The sequence below is a fragment of the Heloderma suspectum genome, chromosome 3 (genome assembly GCF_057233095.1).
Source record: "Heloderma suspectum isolate Gila_16-S chromosome 3, 16-S_ref, whole genome shotgun sequence".
NCBI classification, from domain to species: Eukaryota; Metazoa; Chordata; class Lepidosauria; order Squamata; family Helodermatidae; genus Heloderma; species Heloderma suspectum.
This window is the reverse complement of record NC_139460.1, coordinates 59,356,799-59,371,881: the sequence shown is the minus strand read 5'-3', so window position 1 is coordinate 59,371,881 and position 15,083 is coordinate 59,356,799. Positions and strand designations below refer to the sequence as shown.

The 15,083-nt window shown below is 42.3% G+C and overlaps 1 protein-coding gene across 1 annotated transcript in view; it reads right to left on the bottom strand.

Annotated features, from left to right (window-relative positions):
* Nucleotides 1-15,083, bottom strand: part of EPHA3 (EPH receptor A3) — a 357,009-nt gene that overhangs the window by 87,715 nt on the left and 254,211 nt on the right. The window contains exons 6-7 of the mRNA XM_084843389.1: nt 7,037-7,161; nt 1,537-1,699 (exon numbers count right to left, since the gene is read on the bottom strand). Of these exons, the coding sequence (XP_084699515.1) occupies nt 1,537-1,699; nt 7,037-7,161 (288 nt within the window). The remainder of the gene's footprint in view (nt 1-1,536; nt 1,700-7,036; nt 7,162-15,083) is intronic.

Here is a 15,083-nt window from a genome sequence, read left to right as displayed (position 1 = left end):
GATTTGTGACAATTTTTAAAATTTAAACAGAAGTACAACACCAGTCCGGCCAGTTGAATGGGCAAATCAGTACTGTTTCTTTTCAGGGCTAGTGTGCCTTTGATTAGTAGCTTCCTCCTTGTAGCTTTTATTGCTTCATGTTGAACCAACACCAGCATTACTGATGAACAGCTTCTTAGCTGCACATGGATTATGTAATTCCTATTCCTTACAAAGGGTGTGGGGGGTGCTTTGCTGATTTCTTCTTATTTCCCTTACTTTGTAACTGTGAAACAAGAAGGGTCAGAGAGGCTCTCCTGCAAGGAATACAGTTGGAAAGAAAAAGGGAAATAGCTTTTTTTGTCACAAAGCCCAGGATCTAGAACTCCCTACCCCAGAAGATGTATAACATCTTGTTACCACTTGAATAATTATTTGTTTTGGCAGGCTTTGGCCTGACAGCTGTGAGATTTCCCTGTGGATGATCTTTTTTTTTTAATTACTCTACATCATTTTGTTGTGTTTTTTAATTGTTACACATATTTTAAATCTATGATATTATGCAGTTTAACTTTCAGGTGGAAAGATGAGATAACAACCCTGTAATAAAATAAAATGTTTGCCCCACAAAATGAAAAAAAGAAGTTTTAAAAGAAAAGGATTAAATTAAAGCTCCTCTACCCACAGGTACAAAGAAGTAATTAAAAGACAATTAAGAGGCAATTTATCAAATAGTTCTGCTGGATGAAGAGAAAGCAACAAAAGGGGTAGACAGCTGAAGCTGGAAGCTAGTAATTAATGTTACAGGGGACCTTTGCTGAATGAGGCTTCCTTCTGAGTAAACAATAGCAAAGGGTCTTGGCCATCGGGACAAGTATTAGTGGATAATATAGAGTTATCTTAAGTACTATATGGAGCCATCATTTTAATTCTACTTTCAGCTGATTAAGAAAAAGCAATTCTTTGCGCCCTAGTGTAGAAGCAAAGGAGGTAACAGAATATAAAATGAGCATTCAAAGGCATCATCATTTGCTTTGGCTGCAATTTACATGAAAAGCTATTTCCTATTCCTAATGAACCCATCCCACTACTGACTTGGAAAAAAATGCTGTAGTTAGAGTTAATGAAATGAATGCACCAGCCTATAGACTTGGAAGAAGGAAAAAAAATAAAATAACTGTAGCTCTTTTGGAGTTCAGAAAGTTTAGAGTCCACAAGGTCAAACAAGAATGTCAGAATATTATGACACTGCAGATCTTTTAAATTTCTTTCCCGGCAGGAGCTGCCGTCTAGCCCAGGATTCATTTAATTCTGGCAACATAAATAAGATATGGCAGGAGAAAGTAGGGATACCACCTGCACATTTTATGGTATATTTCTCATAACATGTTTTTAAATAATGACAAAATATAAAAATTTATAGGCATGTTAGCTGGAAAGGAAGACCATAAATATAGAATCACATTTGCTGAACTAGAGAGGGAATAAAACTAGCCAGCCATATAATTTTGAAATTGTGCAGGAAAACATTTAAATTCAATTTTTATAAATACATACAGTCTGGACTGGTTTCGAACTCAAACTTGCGGCTGTTGGTCCCATATCCTGCGGCAGTTCGGGCTCTTATTTGGAAAACATAAGTAGAGTCTGGCTTGAGGCCACTGATAGTAACATTGGTGCTTTTTGCTCTTAGAATGGTGTAACTTGTTTCTTGTTCCTGCTTTAGAAAAAGAAATTGCCATATTAAAATCCAACATACTCAGAGCCAATTGGGGTGACATATTTTCTTATTTTCATTTACACAAAAGTTCCTTCCTATATTATTCAGGCTGTATAAACAGCATTTTGAGTGTACGTTAATTGCATTCACATGCATCTTATCTTCCTTTGCCAGAAAGGGATTCTATTTTTGATGTAATCACACATGCCCATTCTTAGAATTGTATTTGACTATTAAGGTTTTTAAAATATGTTACAATAAACCTCTTTATCTGACCACCTTGGAGACACCAAAATGATCGAATCCCAAACAGAGGAAGAAAGCAGAATCTAACGCTACCACCTCCCTTGCTGGGAAGGTAAAAAATGAGGGCCAAAACAGGTATTACTTTTAATTTGTGTCCAGCAGTGATGCCTTTTTAGGAGTCGGAGAATCGCCCCCAGTGGGGGATGGCAGGACTTTTAAAGATCTGGATTGGGCCCCTGTGCCTGCTCTAGAATAAAAATGAAAAGACATGGCTGCTAGACACACATTGAAAGTTACGCATATTTTGGCCCTAAGCCTAAGGAATGTGCTGAGAGCATGAGGGCACCATTGGGTTTTTATCCTCCATATGCCCATATTCTGCCCTTGCAGATTCAGGCTTTCTGGAAACTGAATGTTCTCTAAGACTTCTGCCTCCTAAACAGCCTATGGGGGAAGGTTAAATAAAGTGTACCTTTTCTTAGCATTTTTTTTTTAAAGCCCTGTATTTTCTAATGTGATTGTGAAAATGTGATCCCTTTTTTGCCAACTAGCAAACCTCTTGACCTTATGGTTGCTAATGAAAAGGTAAAGATTAAAAGGGAGTACAAATATCTTACTGAATCCTGTGATGTACGTACCTGCATGTTTCTCCATGGGGCAAATAGCAAAGGTGAGGGGTGGTGGGTGGGTTGATCAGAAAAATGGCAGGCAGAGGAAAAGGTTGTAACCACCTTTCCCAGATCAAATTAGCAGCCCCATTATGCTGGTCTGAGCTAAGGAAAAACCCATAGGCGATCCTGATCATGGACCTCTCACATGATTTTGGCTCTCAGCTTTACCATTAAATGACTCTAGTGATACCACACCTGAAGATAAACTACTAGTATAGCAAATGTGGATATGTCTTTCACTGTACCTTGAATTACACTGCTAAAAGCTAATTCTGAATTGCTGGGGAAATGACTTAGTTTCATCAAGGATTATGTCTTAAGTAGTCCATCTGGGCTCAAGGGTGCAGCATAGTGTTTGTATGAAGCTATCCTTTGCTGAATGAGACTAAGTTTCAACTTCCTAAAATGGCAGCTGTTCTCCCTCCCTGAAAAGGGAAAAAAATGCTGGATGGTAGCCATGCACATACGGAGTGATGAGAAACCCAACAACTCTCATTCACAGGGGCTCATATAAACCTATTTTTAAGTTCACTTTCTGTAGTTTTCATTAACTAACAGTGTACTGCTCTGCATGTTTGCTCAGAAGTAAGTACCTTTGTATTCAATGGGCTTTACTCCCAGGTAAGTTCTATAGCTTTTCAGTGTACGTACTGACAGTTACACTGTATACACTGGGTTTTTTTTCACAGAAGCTGAGTATCAGGTTTGTATTGAAGCAGATGTACAGCTCTGGCTTTGGGTTACTCATATGTTTTTATGCAGAGCCAGCATACCAGAATATCCTGGCATACTGATGCTGGTACAAGTTCTGCAGGGGAGGGGAAACTTAGGCACTAAGGCTAAATAAGAATACTTTTATCTGTCGTCTCAGGACATCTGTACAGAGTTGGAGAGAGAAATGTTATCTGGATATATTCATTTCATGCCGCCTATTCCCACAAAGGGCATTTAACTTGTATCTAAGTTCTTATCTTACACATATATGCACAATTCCACTGGCACAGGGACAGAGGATCTGAGAACAAGATGGTGGCAGGCAGGCAGGCACATGTTGCTTGCTACAGATGAGCTGCATATATTTACAGGCCACCATGTAGATTTGCCTAGAACACGACGAGTAACTTGCATAGAGGTGGGGAAAAGGACTGGATGAGGGTATGAGAATGCCTGTATATCTTGCCTTCTCCATAACACTGATTGTGCATGGGGGACAGGAGGCGGTGGGGGTGGGGGAGAGACAGACAGCTCTGTTAAGCCTATGGGAATTCCCCTGCTGTGGGTACTGTGTTCACCACGCAACAGACTGTTCCCCTTAACTCTCAATCATGCCTATGTAATTTACAGCTAACCTCAACACTGTTGTATTAGGTTGTATTTTGTAATGTTAGTTTATCTTTATGAATTGTTGTAAACTGCCCAGAGAGCTTTAGTGGTATAGAAACGAAATAAATGGTGGTGGTAGTAGTAGTAGTAACAACAAGTTTACTCAGAAATACGCCCTACTGAATTCAGTGGAACTTCCTTCCTAGCAATGTATGTAAGATTGATGCCTAGGTAACTATTTTAATAGCCCCTAACAGGTTGGCCATTATAAATGTCATTTTAAATATAAGTTTGAATGTCAGCTCAGCTGGAATTACTGACATTATGTTTACATACTCAGGGGATTTCCTTCTTTTTAATAAATATGCAAAACAAGGGAATTGGTGATTGCATAAGGGTGATATTGCTTACATTAAACAAAGTTATTCAACAGGTTTTTTTAAAAAAAATACTGCTAAGCAACAATGTATCTTAATAGCATGGTAATTTCTGTTTTATATGCCGGTTTTATGCTAATAATAATCAGATTCTTGTGCACAACAGCCTCAGACAGTGCAATCCTATACATGTCTACAAAAAGGTTAAATGGACTGAGTCCATGGCAAACGTGTATAGGATAGCAGCCCAAGTTTATTTTTCATGGCAGAGAAGATTAATTTCAGAAACACTGTTCGTTATCTCTCAGGTTTAAAAAAAGAAGAACAAAGGAAGCCTACACAAGGCAGAACTATAATCCAACATGTCAATGAATGAAAGAAAACTCTATTATAGTTTTTTTCTAAATATTTTTATTTTCATCTCAAAAGGAAGCTAGTGGATAACAAAATCTATAAAATACCAGTAAAAAGAATCTGCAGAGATTTTTCCTGGAACAAAACTCATATCTGATAGTGAGAAATTTTGCCGTTAATATTATATTATCTGCCACAAAAAGCTAATGCTGTATTTGGCTACATTTTGCATGATGAAAAATTACTGCTAATATATGTTGTGGCTGAAATACTATACTTGACCTGAGAGTAAAAGTCCCATTTAATTCAATGGGAGTTACTTCTGAGTAGACATGCCTAGGATAGCACTGTTAGAGATTGTTCAGATTGTACTTGTAAAAGCCCTAGGGATGTACGAAAGTTCCGCCACGGATCTTGGGGAGGCCGAATGCCAATGCATTCGGCCCCCCGAAATCGGTGGCGGAACGGCCCCCTGCCCCCCTGGGACGGGACTTACCTTAGGCGGATCTTCTTGGCAGCGGCGGCTCCGGCGGCGGTTCGGCGGCAGCGGCTGGTCTTCTGACCGGCTGCCGCTGCCACCATTTCCAGGTAAAAAACAAAACAAAACAAAAAAACATGATAGGCTACGTAAAGATTTACGTAGCCTATCACAGCTAGATTAAAAAAAAACACCGTGATAGGCTACGTAAATGTTTACGTAGCCTATCACGGCTGAGTTAAAAAACAAAAACAAAAATGCGCATACGCAAATGGCGGCGCCCATGGGCGCCGCCATTTGCATTCCTTATTTTGGCACGTCTTAGTCTACATAAACATTTACGTAGACTAAGACGGCGAAAATAAGGGGAATGCAAATAGCATAGCGTCTACGCTATTTGCGTTCCCCTTATTTTCGCCGTCTTAGTCTACGTAAATGTTTACATAGACTAAGACGTGCCAAAATAAAGAACGCAAATTTCGTACGCGTGTTTTTGTTTTTTTAAATCAGCCGTGATAGGCTACGTAAACATTTACGTAGCCTATCACGGCTGACTGCAGGGACGCAAATGGCGGCAGCTACGGCCGCCGCCATTTGTGTCCCTGCTAGCCAGCGGCCGGATGTCCGGCTGCTGGCAGAGCTGGCCGGCAGCTCCGCAGAATCCCTGCGGAGCAGAGCCGGCCGGCCAGGATTCTGGGGGGGAGGAACGGAGCGCCTCCCCCCCGGCCAGGATTCTGGGGGGAGGGACGGAACGCCTCCCCCCCAGCATCAGCATAATCCGTGGAAAGGTAAGTACCTTTCGTACATCCCTAAAAAGCCCTAGAAGTTGGATTACATTAGTGTGCTCTCTCTCTCTCTCCCCCTGTGTGTGTGTGTGTATACACGCACAGGCACACTCAGCAGAATACATTTCACTGGGTAAGTGTTGGAAAAGCAGAAGGTTGGATGGAGAATTTTATTTCCTAACTACACTTCAGAAAGTGGCGACAATCATTTCTTAACTTTAATTTTGCCTTACAAATACTTCACTTTTGTGATTTCTACCTGTGATGGCTACTAGTCTTGATGGCTAAGTGCTACCTCCAGTACCAGAGGCAGTGAGCCTATGTACACCACTTGCTGGGGATCATGGGCGGGAGGGTGTTGCACTCATGCACTGCTTGTGGGTTCCTGGTCGACAGCTGGTTGACCACTGTGCGAACAGAATGCTGGACTAGATGGATTCCTGGTTTGATCCAGCATGGCTCTTCTTATGTTCTTACCCACCTGTGAAGACAAGTTTCCAATTCTACATGGAACATTTCCCACTCATGAGATGGTCTTCAAAAATGCCCATCTCTTCCCAGCAGTAAGTGGTAATAGAGAAGTTCTGATATATGGAAAAGAAAGCAACATTTGCCCCACAAAAAGTTAAAACACCAGCTAAGAAACTAGATGTGTCTGTGTGTCCCTTAGTATGGGCAATAATAGTATCTGAACAGGCTTTACAAATTACCGCTTACATGATTTTACCAGGAAAGTTGAGTGCTAATTTCATTAATGTAATAGCTATTATGATTAATATTTAAACTTAGGGAAACCCATTTATTTTATAAACAGGAATGTGATTATTTTAAAGAAACAGCATAAATAGAACTTTAAAGAAAAGGTGAGAAATGTGGCCTCCATCATCATTAGTCTTAATATGATATATTAACAGAATCTAAATGTTGTTCTATGTTTTGCTCAGGGCTTTGGCAGCTGAGATTGTTTTGAAGAATGCAGATATGAGTCTGAAAACACTTTTTACATAGCTTTCCATTTCTTTTCAGTTTCTTATCTTACTCTTTCTGGGACCAAAGTGAACAAGACCCCCTCTCCCCTGCCCCCGTTTTCCATGCCTTCCCACCTTTTCATAATACTTGACTTCATAGTCCAAGATGATCCCATTAGGATGTTCAGGTTCTTGCCAAGAGAGAGACACACTGTTCCTAGATGTCCGGTCTTTTTTAATTATTGTAATAGGGGATGGAGCTAGAGTAGAGAGAGAAAAGGGAGGGGTGAGAAAAGCAAATGGAGTTTATCACTGTTCTAATCCTTGGCAACGAGGTGGTGTTTCCATTTGAAGGGCTCCTGAGTATAAAGCTGGACCTGTATCAACACCCAGCAGCTGGATTATAGACTTCTTACCCAAGCCTTGAAGCAGGATGGCCTGAAGGAAAACAAGCTAGACTTTCTCTTGCTAGAAGACTGGTGGCAAATGAGCAGATGTTTCTAATCTGCTACTATAATGTAAGCAATGAAATACATTTGATATGTTAAAAAGTGAACGACAACAAAAAGAAGAGTTCTGCCTATTTATTATGATGTTGCGGTACTATTATTACCAGATTCTGCAGCTCATTGATAATGTTTTCATATTTCAGGCATACGACAGGACTGGAATACATTATGGACAAGGAGTCCCAGGAGGTCCATCGTTAATAATAATAATCAGTGTACTGTTGAATGTATCCTTTTCTGTAACATTCTCTATGGTCCCCCCACCCCACCACTTCAAATTTCTCCCACTTCCTTTACAATTTTCTACAGGGCTTCACCAAACATATTTATTTAAAAAACTTAAAATACAATTCTCAAAGCTCAAGTGATTTTGCTTACGTAAATAAGATATACAGGTACAGGTGGCACAAAAATGCAAGGTAGCAAAGCATTTTATCATTTATATTTCAACTCTAGTGCGTGTGTGTGTGTGTGTGTGTGAGACAGAGAGAGAGACAGACAGACAGACAGATCTATATCTTGATAGGTAGGTAGGTAGATAGATAGAATATTACCTGGTGAAGATGAGCCTGAATAAAGTAAATGCATACTTTTCAGATTAAACTAGGAGGTATAATCCAAATTATAAGAAGACTGGCCTGCCAATACCCAAATAAATGGTAGATGTATGATTTATAATACAATATAATTATACAGAAATTGGGCAAAAGGCAGTATTGTGGGAATTCTTCATCGTAAGATCACTAGCACTATTTTCAGATACAGGTTCCACCCATGAGCTTGACCGACCATTCATTAGGGATCTCTGAAGAGAAAAACCCTGCAATACAGCTGAATCTAGGGTTACCAACTCTCACAAAATATGGCTGCTGCTGCAGCTTATGGTCTTCCTACACATTAAGGTATGAACGTAAGCACACTCCGGGAGAGAGCGGAGGACAGGAAGGCCTGGCGTGCTATGGTCCATGGGGTCACGAAGAGTCGGACACGACTTAACGAATGAACAACAACAACACATTAAGGTAATTCTGAAAGATCTAGACCAGGAGTGGGGAATGTGTGTCCCTGCAAATGTTGTTGGGCTGCAGCTGCCATCATCCCTCACCACTGGCTATGCTGGCTAGGGCTGATGGGAGTTGGAGTCCAATAAAATCTTGAGGGCTACACATTGCCCACCCCCGATCTTGGACCTGTGGAAGGCGCTACATTGCAGCCCCTTTCCATAAAAGAAGCCCCTTTCCAGAAATAGAAGCACTGTTTGTGTGAAGAGGAGCTACAGTATGTGCTTCTCCTACATGGCTTCGATCTTCTAGTTTTACCAGTAGGGATGGGGGTGAGAAATATAGTTTGTTTTATTTTTTGATAATAACTTATCAAAAGTGGACACATTTTTCCACAAACAGGATGGAAAGAACTTGAGAGTTTAAAAATCTGAATGTGGCAGAAAGGGAAACTGGCAGATTTGTGCATCCATTCCCATCCAGGGCTTTGAGCACTTATCTCTTAAAAGTCTGGGTTTGAAGTCCTGTGTACTCAACCATGTTTGAGGCGCTGAATGAGGGGCACCACCACTTTTTGTCTGACAAGCCCCTCATCTTCAACAGCTACGTGGCAGGTAGGTACAACGTCTTCTCCATGTTAGGAATTCTACCTATTGAATTTGGCCGGTGCAGAGGGGAGAAAATTTCATTAGCTTCATTTGGTTTAATAAGAACTTACCCAAATCCACAAATTCCATCATAAAAATGGATAGACAGAACTTGAGATTACAAATAAAATGATTTGGGGAGAAAGCAAAACTGACAGATTTGCCCATCGTTAACTACCAGAATGATGCAGGATATGCTGACGTGGCTTCCACCACTTGAAGCATTTTTTTGACTGCAACAGGGCTGCCACCTGAATGGACAAAGCTGGTCTTAGTATAGGTAGTATCACACAACAGAGTGCTCCTCCTTTTGCGCCTGACGATAAGGACTCTAGTTCACACTTCACAGGAGCTTATACCATAATAAACTGGTGTCACAATACTCCATGTTCTTTAAACATAAATAGAATTGGCTTCCCATGTCTGTGTGCTCAGCTTGTGGGATGTCTCATGGTTGCACTACGAATGGGCAAACAAATGATGTTTGTGTTTGCTAGATTTTCCAGACATTAACTTGGTGATCGTCTCTCCTCGTTTACCACGTTCGTTTGTGATCTCTGTTCATTTTGTGAGAATGGAAAAACTGCACAAAATGAACAGGAAAACTATGCAAAATTTGCATACTTTCAGAAGTACACTTTCCCCCGCAAACTACAGCGTGAAAATGCACATTTAAAAGAAAATGTGTGGTTTAAAAATGCGTATTTTTTAAAGTGCATTTCCCAAATGCAAATGTATGTTCGAGAAGTTGTGAACATTTTCGGAGAACACGTCATCCTGCTCGCACCCACATTCGGAGTTGCAAATGTGGCATAATCGCATGACTTGCGAAGATAAGCAAAATTGCTCAGATAGCTCTTGTCTGCATCACCAGCCCCAAGGAACTCTGTTTCCAAGAGGAAATATGCACACAGGAAAAACACCTTTCACACAGTTGAAGCTTTTCTTGCTGATCTTTCATGAAGAAACAAGTCACTTTTTAAACTAAACAGTGGCGAGAACAACGACGACAGGCCTGTGTGTGCATGCATATTTCCTTTGCATGTGTTTCAGAATGAAAGTCCATTATAGTAGTTGATAACATGGGTCTGGATTATAATGTTTTTTTGTTGTTGTTCAGTCGTTCAGTCGTGTCCGACTCTTCGTGACCCCATGGACCATAGCACGCCAGGCCTTCCTGTCCTGCGTTCTCTCCTGGAGCGTGCTCAAGTTCATATTTATTGCATCCGTGATGCTATCTAGCCATCTCATCCTCTGCCGTCCCCTTCTCCTTTTGCCTTCAGTCTTTCCCAGCATCAGGGTCTTTTCCAGGGAGTTTTCTCTTCGCATTAGGTGGCCAAAATTTTGAAGCTTCAGCTTCATTATCTGTCCTTCCAATGAGCGGTCAGGGTTGATTTCCTTTAGGATGGACTGATTTGACCTCCTTGCAGTCCAGGGGACTCGTAAGGGTCTTCTCCAGCACCACAGTTCGAAAGCATCAATTCTTCGGCGCTCAGCCTTCCTTATAGTCCAGCTCTCACAGCCATATATTACTACTGGGAAAACCATAGCTTTGATTAGACGGACCTTTGTCGGCAAGGTGATGTCTCTGCTTCTTACTATGCTGTCTAGGTTGGCCATAGCTTTCCTCCCAAGGAGCAAGCGTCTTTTAATTTCATGGCTACAGTCACCGTCTGCGGTGATCTTGGAGCCCAAGAAAGTAAAATCTGTCACTGCTTCCATTTCTTCCCCTTCTATATGCCAGGAAGTGATGGGGCCAGATGCCATGATCTTCGTTTTTTTAATGTTGAGTTTCAAACCAGCTTTTGCACTCTCCTCTTTCACCCTCAACAAGAGGCTCTTGAGATCCTCTTCGCTTTCTGCCATTAGGGTGGTATCGTCTGCATATCGGAGGTTGTTGATAATTCTCCCAGCAATCTTAATTCTGACCTCTGATTCATCCAACCTGGCATTTCTCATGATGTACTCTGCATATAAGTTAAATAAGCAGGGTGACAATATGCAGCCTTGTCGTACTCCTTTCCCAATTTTGAACCAAGAGGTTGTTCCATGTCTGGTTCTTACTGTTGCTTCTTGACCCTCGTACAGGTTTCTCAGGAGACAGGTAAGGTGGTCTGGTACTCCCATCACTTTAAGAATTTGCCACAGTTTGTTGTGATCCACACAATCAAAGGCTTTAGCGTAGTCAATGAAGCAGAAATAGACGTTTTTCTGGAATTCTCTTGCTTTCTCCATGATGCAGCGAATGTTGGCGATTTGATCTCTAGTTCCTCTGCCTCTTCTAAACCCAGCTTGTACTTCTGGTAGTTCTCGGTTCGCATACTGCTGAAGCCTAGCTTGTAGGATTTTGAGCATCACCTTGCTGGCATGTGAAATGAGCGCAATGGTGCGGTAGTTTGAACACTCTTTGGCGTTGCCCTTCTTTGGAATTGGAATGTAAACTGACCTTTTCCAGTCTTGTGGCCACTGTTGAGTGTTCCAGATTTGTTGGCATATTGAATGCAGCACTTTAACAGCATCATCTTTTAGGATTTTAAATAGCTCAGCTGGAATACTGTCATCTCCGCTAGCTTTGTTGTTACTAATGCTTCCTAAGGCCCACTTGACTTCACTCTCTAGGATGTCCGGCTCAAGTTCAGTGACCGCACTATTATGGCTATCAGGGACATTCAGATCTTTCCTGTATAGTTCTTCTGTGTATTCTTGCCACCTCTTCTTCATCTCATCTGCTTCTGTTAGGTCCCTGCCTTCTTTGTCCTTTATCATGCCCGTCTTTGCACAAAACGTTCCCTTGAGATCTCCAATTTTCTTGAAGAGATCTCTAGTCTTTCCCATTCTGTTGTTTTCCTCGATTTCTTTGCATTGTTCATTTAAGAAGGCCTTCTTGTCTCTCCTTGCTATTCTCTGGAACTCTGCATTCAGTTGGGTATATCTTCCCCTTTCTCCCTTGCTTTTCGCTTCCCTTCTTTCCTCAGCTACTTGTAAAGCCTCATCAGATAGCCACTTGGCTTTCTTGCATTTCTTTTTCTTTGGGATGGATTGAGTTGCTGCCTCCTGAACAATGTTACGGACCTCCGTCCATAGTTCCTCAGGCACTCTATCAGGTCTAATCCCTGAAATCTATTCCTCACCTCCACTGTATATTCATCAGGGATATGATTTAGGTCATACCTGAACGGTTTAGTGGTTTTCCCGACGTTCTTCAATTTAAGCCGAAATTTTGCAAGAAGCAGCTCATGATCTGAGCCACAGTCAGCTCCAGGTCTTGTTTTTACTGACTGTATGGAGCTTCTCCATCTTTGGCTGCAAATGACATAATCAATCTGATTTCGATATTGACCTTCTGGTGACGTCCATGTGTAGAGTCGCCTCTTGTGCTGTTGGAAAAGAGTGTTTGCTATGATCAGCATGTTCTCTTGGCAAAACTCTATTAGCTTTTGTCCTGCTTCATTTTGTACACCAAGGCCATGCCTGCCTGTTATCACTGCCTTGTTGTGGCGAAGGGGCTTGCGTAACTCAGTGAAGCCATAAGCTATGCCGTGCAGGGCCACCCAAGACGGACAGGTCATGGCAGAGAGTTCTGACAAAATGTGGTCCACTGGAGAAGGAAATGGCAACCCACTCCAGTATTCTTGCCAAGAAAACCCCATGGAACGTATCACAAGGCTAAAAGATATGATGCCGGAAGATGAGCCCCTCAGGTCGGAAGGTGTCCAGTATGCTACTGGGGAAGAGCAGAGGGTATTTCCAAGTAGCGCCAGAAAGAGTGAAGCGGCTGGGCCAAACCCGAAAGGACACTCAGCTGTGGATGTGTCTGGTGGTGAAAAGAAAATCCGATGCTGTAAAGAACAATATTGTTTAGGAACCTGGAATGTCAGATCAATGAATCAAAGTAAGCTGGAGGTGGTCAAACATGAGATGGCAAGATTGAACATCGACATCTTGGGAATCAGCAAACTAAAATGGACAGGCATGGCCGAATTTAATTCAGGTGACCATCATATCTACTATTGTGGGCAAGAATCCCTTAGAAGAAATGGAGTAGCACTCATAGTCAACAAAAGGGTGGGATACAATCTACAATCAATCAGTACTGGGGTACAATCTTAAAAATGATAGAATGATCTCAGTACGAATCCAAGGCAAACCATTCAACATCACAGTAATTCAAGTCTCTGCCCCAACCACTGAGGCCGAAGAAGCTGAGGTTGATCGGTTCTATGAAGACCTACAACACCTTCTAGAACTAACACCAAAAAAAGATGTCCTCTTCATCATAGGGGATTGGAATGCTAAAGTAGGAAGTAGACTACGGCGACTAAATAAGGAACGCGAATGGCGGCTCCCTATGGGGGCCGCCGTTAGCGTACGAGCTTTTTTTTTTTTTTAAAGTCACCCGTGATAGGCTACGTGACGATTAACGTAGCCTATCACGGCTGACTTTGCAGATCTAGCCGTGATAGGCTACGTTAATCGTCACGTAGCCTATCACGGGGGCTTTTTTTTTTAAAAAAAAAAACACTTTCGAGTTCGCGGCCTGGTGAGGCGGGAAGCCTCCTCCCCGGCCTGAATTTCGGCCGGGGCAAGGCGGGAAGCCTCCCCCCCCGGCCTGAACTTCGCAGGGGGAGCAGCGAAGTGCCTCCCCCCCACCGCGAACAACCTTGGATGAAAGGTAAGTGACTTTCATCCACCCCTACCTTATTTTCGCCGTAGTCTACGTAAATGTTTACGTAGACTAGACGTGCCAAAATAAGGAACACAATTCCTTATTGTGTTCCTTATTAACCCATGGGTGCCGCCATTTGCGTCCGCGCGGTTTTTTTTAATTTTTTTTCTCAGCCGTGATAGGCTATGTAAACATTTACATAGCCTATCACAGCTGACTGCAGGGATGCAAACGGCGGCGGCTACGGCCGCCGCCATTTGCCATCCCGTCCGGCCAAGATTCGGGGGGGTAGGGACGGAGTGCCTCCCCCCTGGCCAGAATTTGGGGGGGAGAGGGACGGAGCGCCTCCCCCCCGGCCAGAATTTCGGGGGGATGGATGGAGCGGCTCCCCCCCACCTCGAATCACATTTCGTCAACAGGTGAGTGACTTTCATACATCCGTAGCTATGGTCCATGGGGTCATGAATAGTCAGACACGATTGAACGACTGAACAACAAGTCATTCTTACTTTCTTTTAATTCACATTCTTTGTCTTTTGCATTTTGCATTTTTCAAGCATAACAAACAAGCATAGCATCCATGTTGATAGCATAGATCATTAAAAGTAATTTTTCCCACCACCACTAATAGTAGTTTAAAGTTAATCAATATCATGCCGATAAGACAAGGCTAAACAGTCTTAATGGCAGCAATTGCTTCAGAAAAATTGTAACCAATATATATCTATCTATGTACTTGCACAAATCTGTCTAGGAGTTGCAAATAATGTTAGCTAGCTTATTAAGAATTGATCAGAAATATATTTTCAGAGCTGTTTCCCATCTTAAGGGCCTAGAGCACACCTTACACAGCAATATGTAGATGGAGAGGCAGTGAGACCTCCTTGAGTAGAGTGAACATGATGATAGGACAATCACTGAACTTAAATAATCAGACTGAGCAATAGCTTTACACTTAAAATCGCAAACACGGGAAGTCCTATTACATGGATGATTCATGAACTCGATATGAAGTCTGTTTTTCATAATTTAAATCTCTGGCTTCTTGTTTGAAATAACACATTGCTGTACAACTTATGTGTTAATAATCTAGGGGTGTACGAAATTGGCCTTACCTGGCTCCGCCGGGGTCCGCTGGGGGGGGGAGGCGCTCCGTCCCTCCCCCTGGAATCCTGGCCGGCCGGCTCCGCTCCGCGGGGATTCCGCGGAACTGCCGGCCAGCTCCGCCAGCAGCCGGACATCCAGCCGCTGGCTAGCAGGGACGCAAATGTAGCAGGGACGTTTGCATCCCTGTAGTCAGCCGTGATAGGCTACGTAAATCTTTACATAGCCTATCATGTCTGACTTTAAAAAAAAACA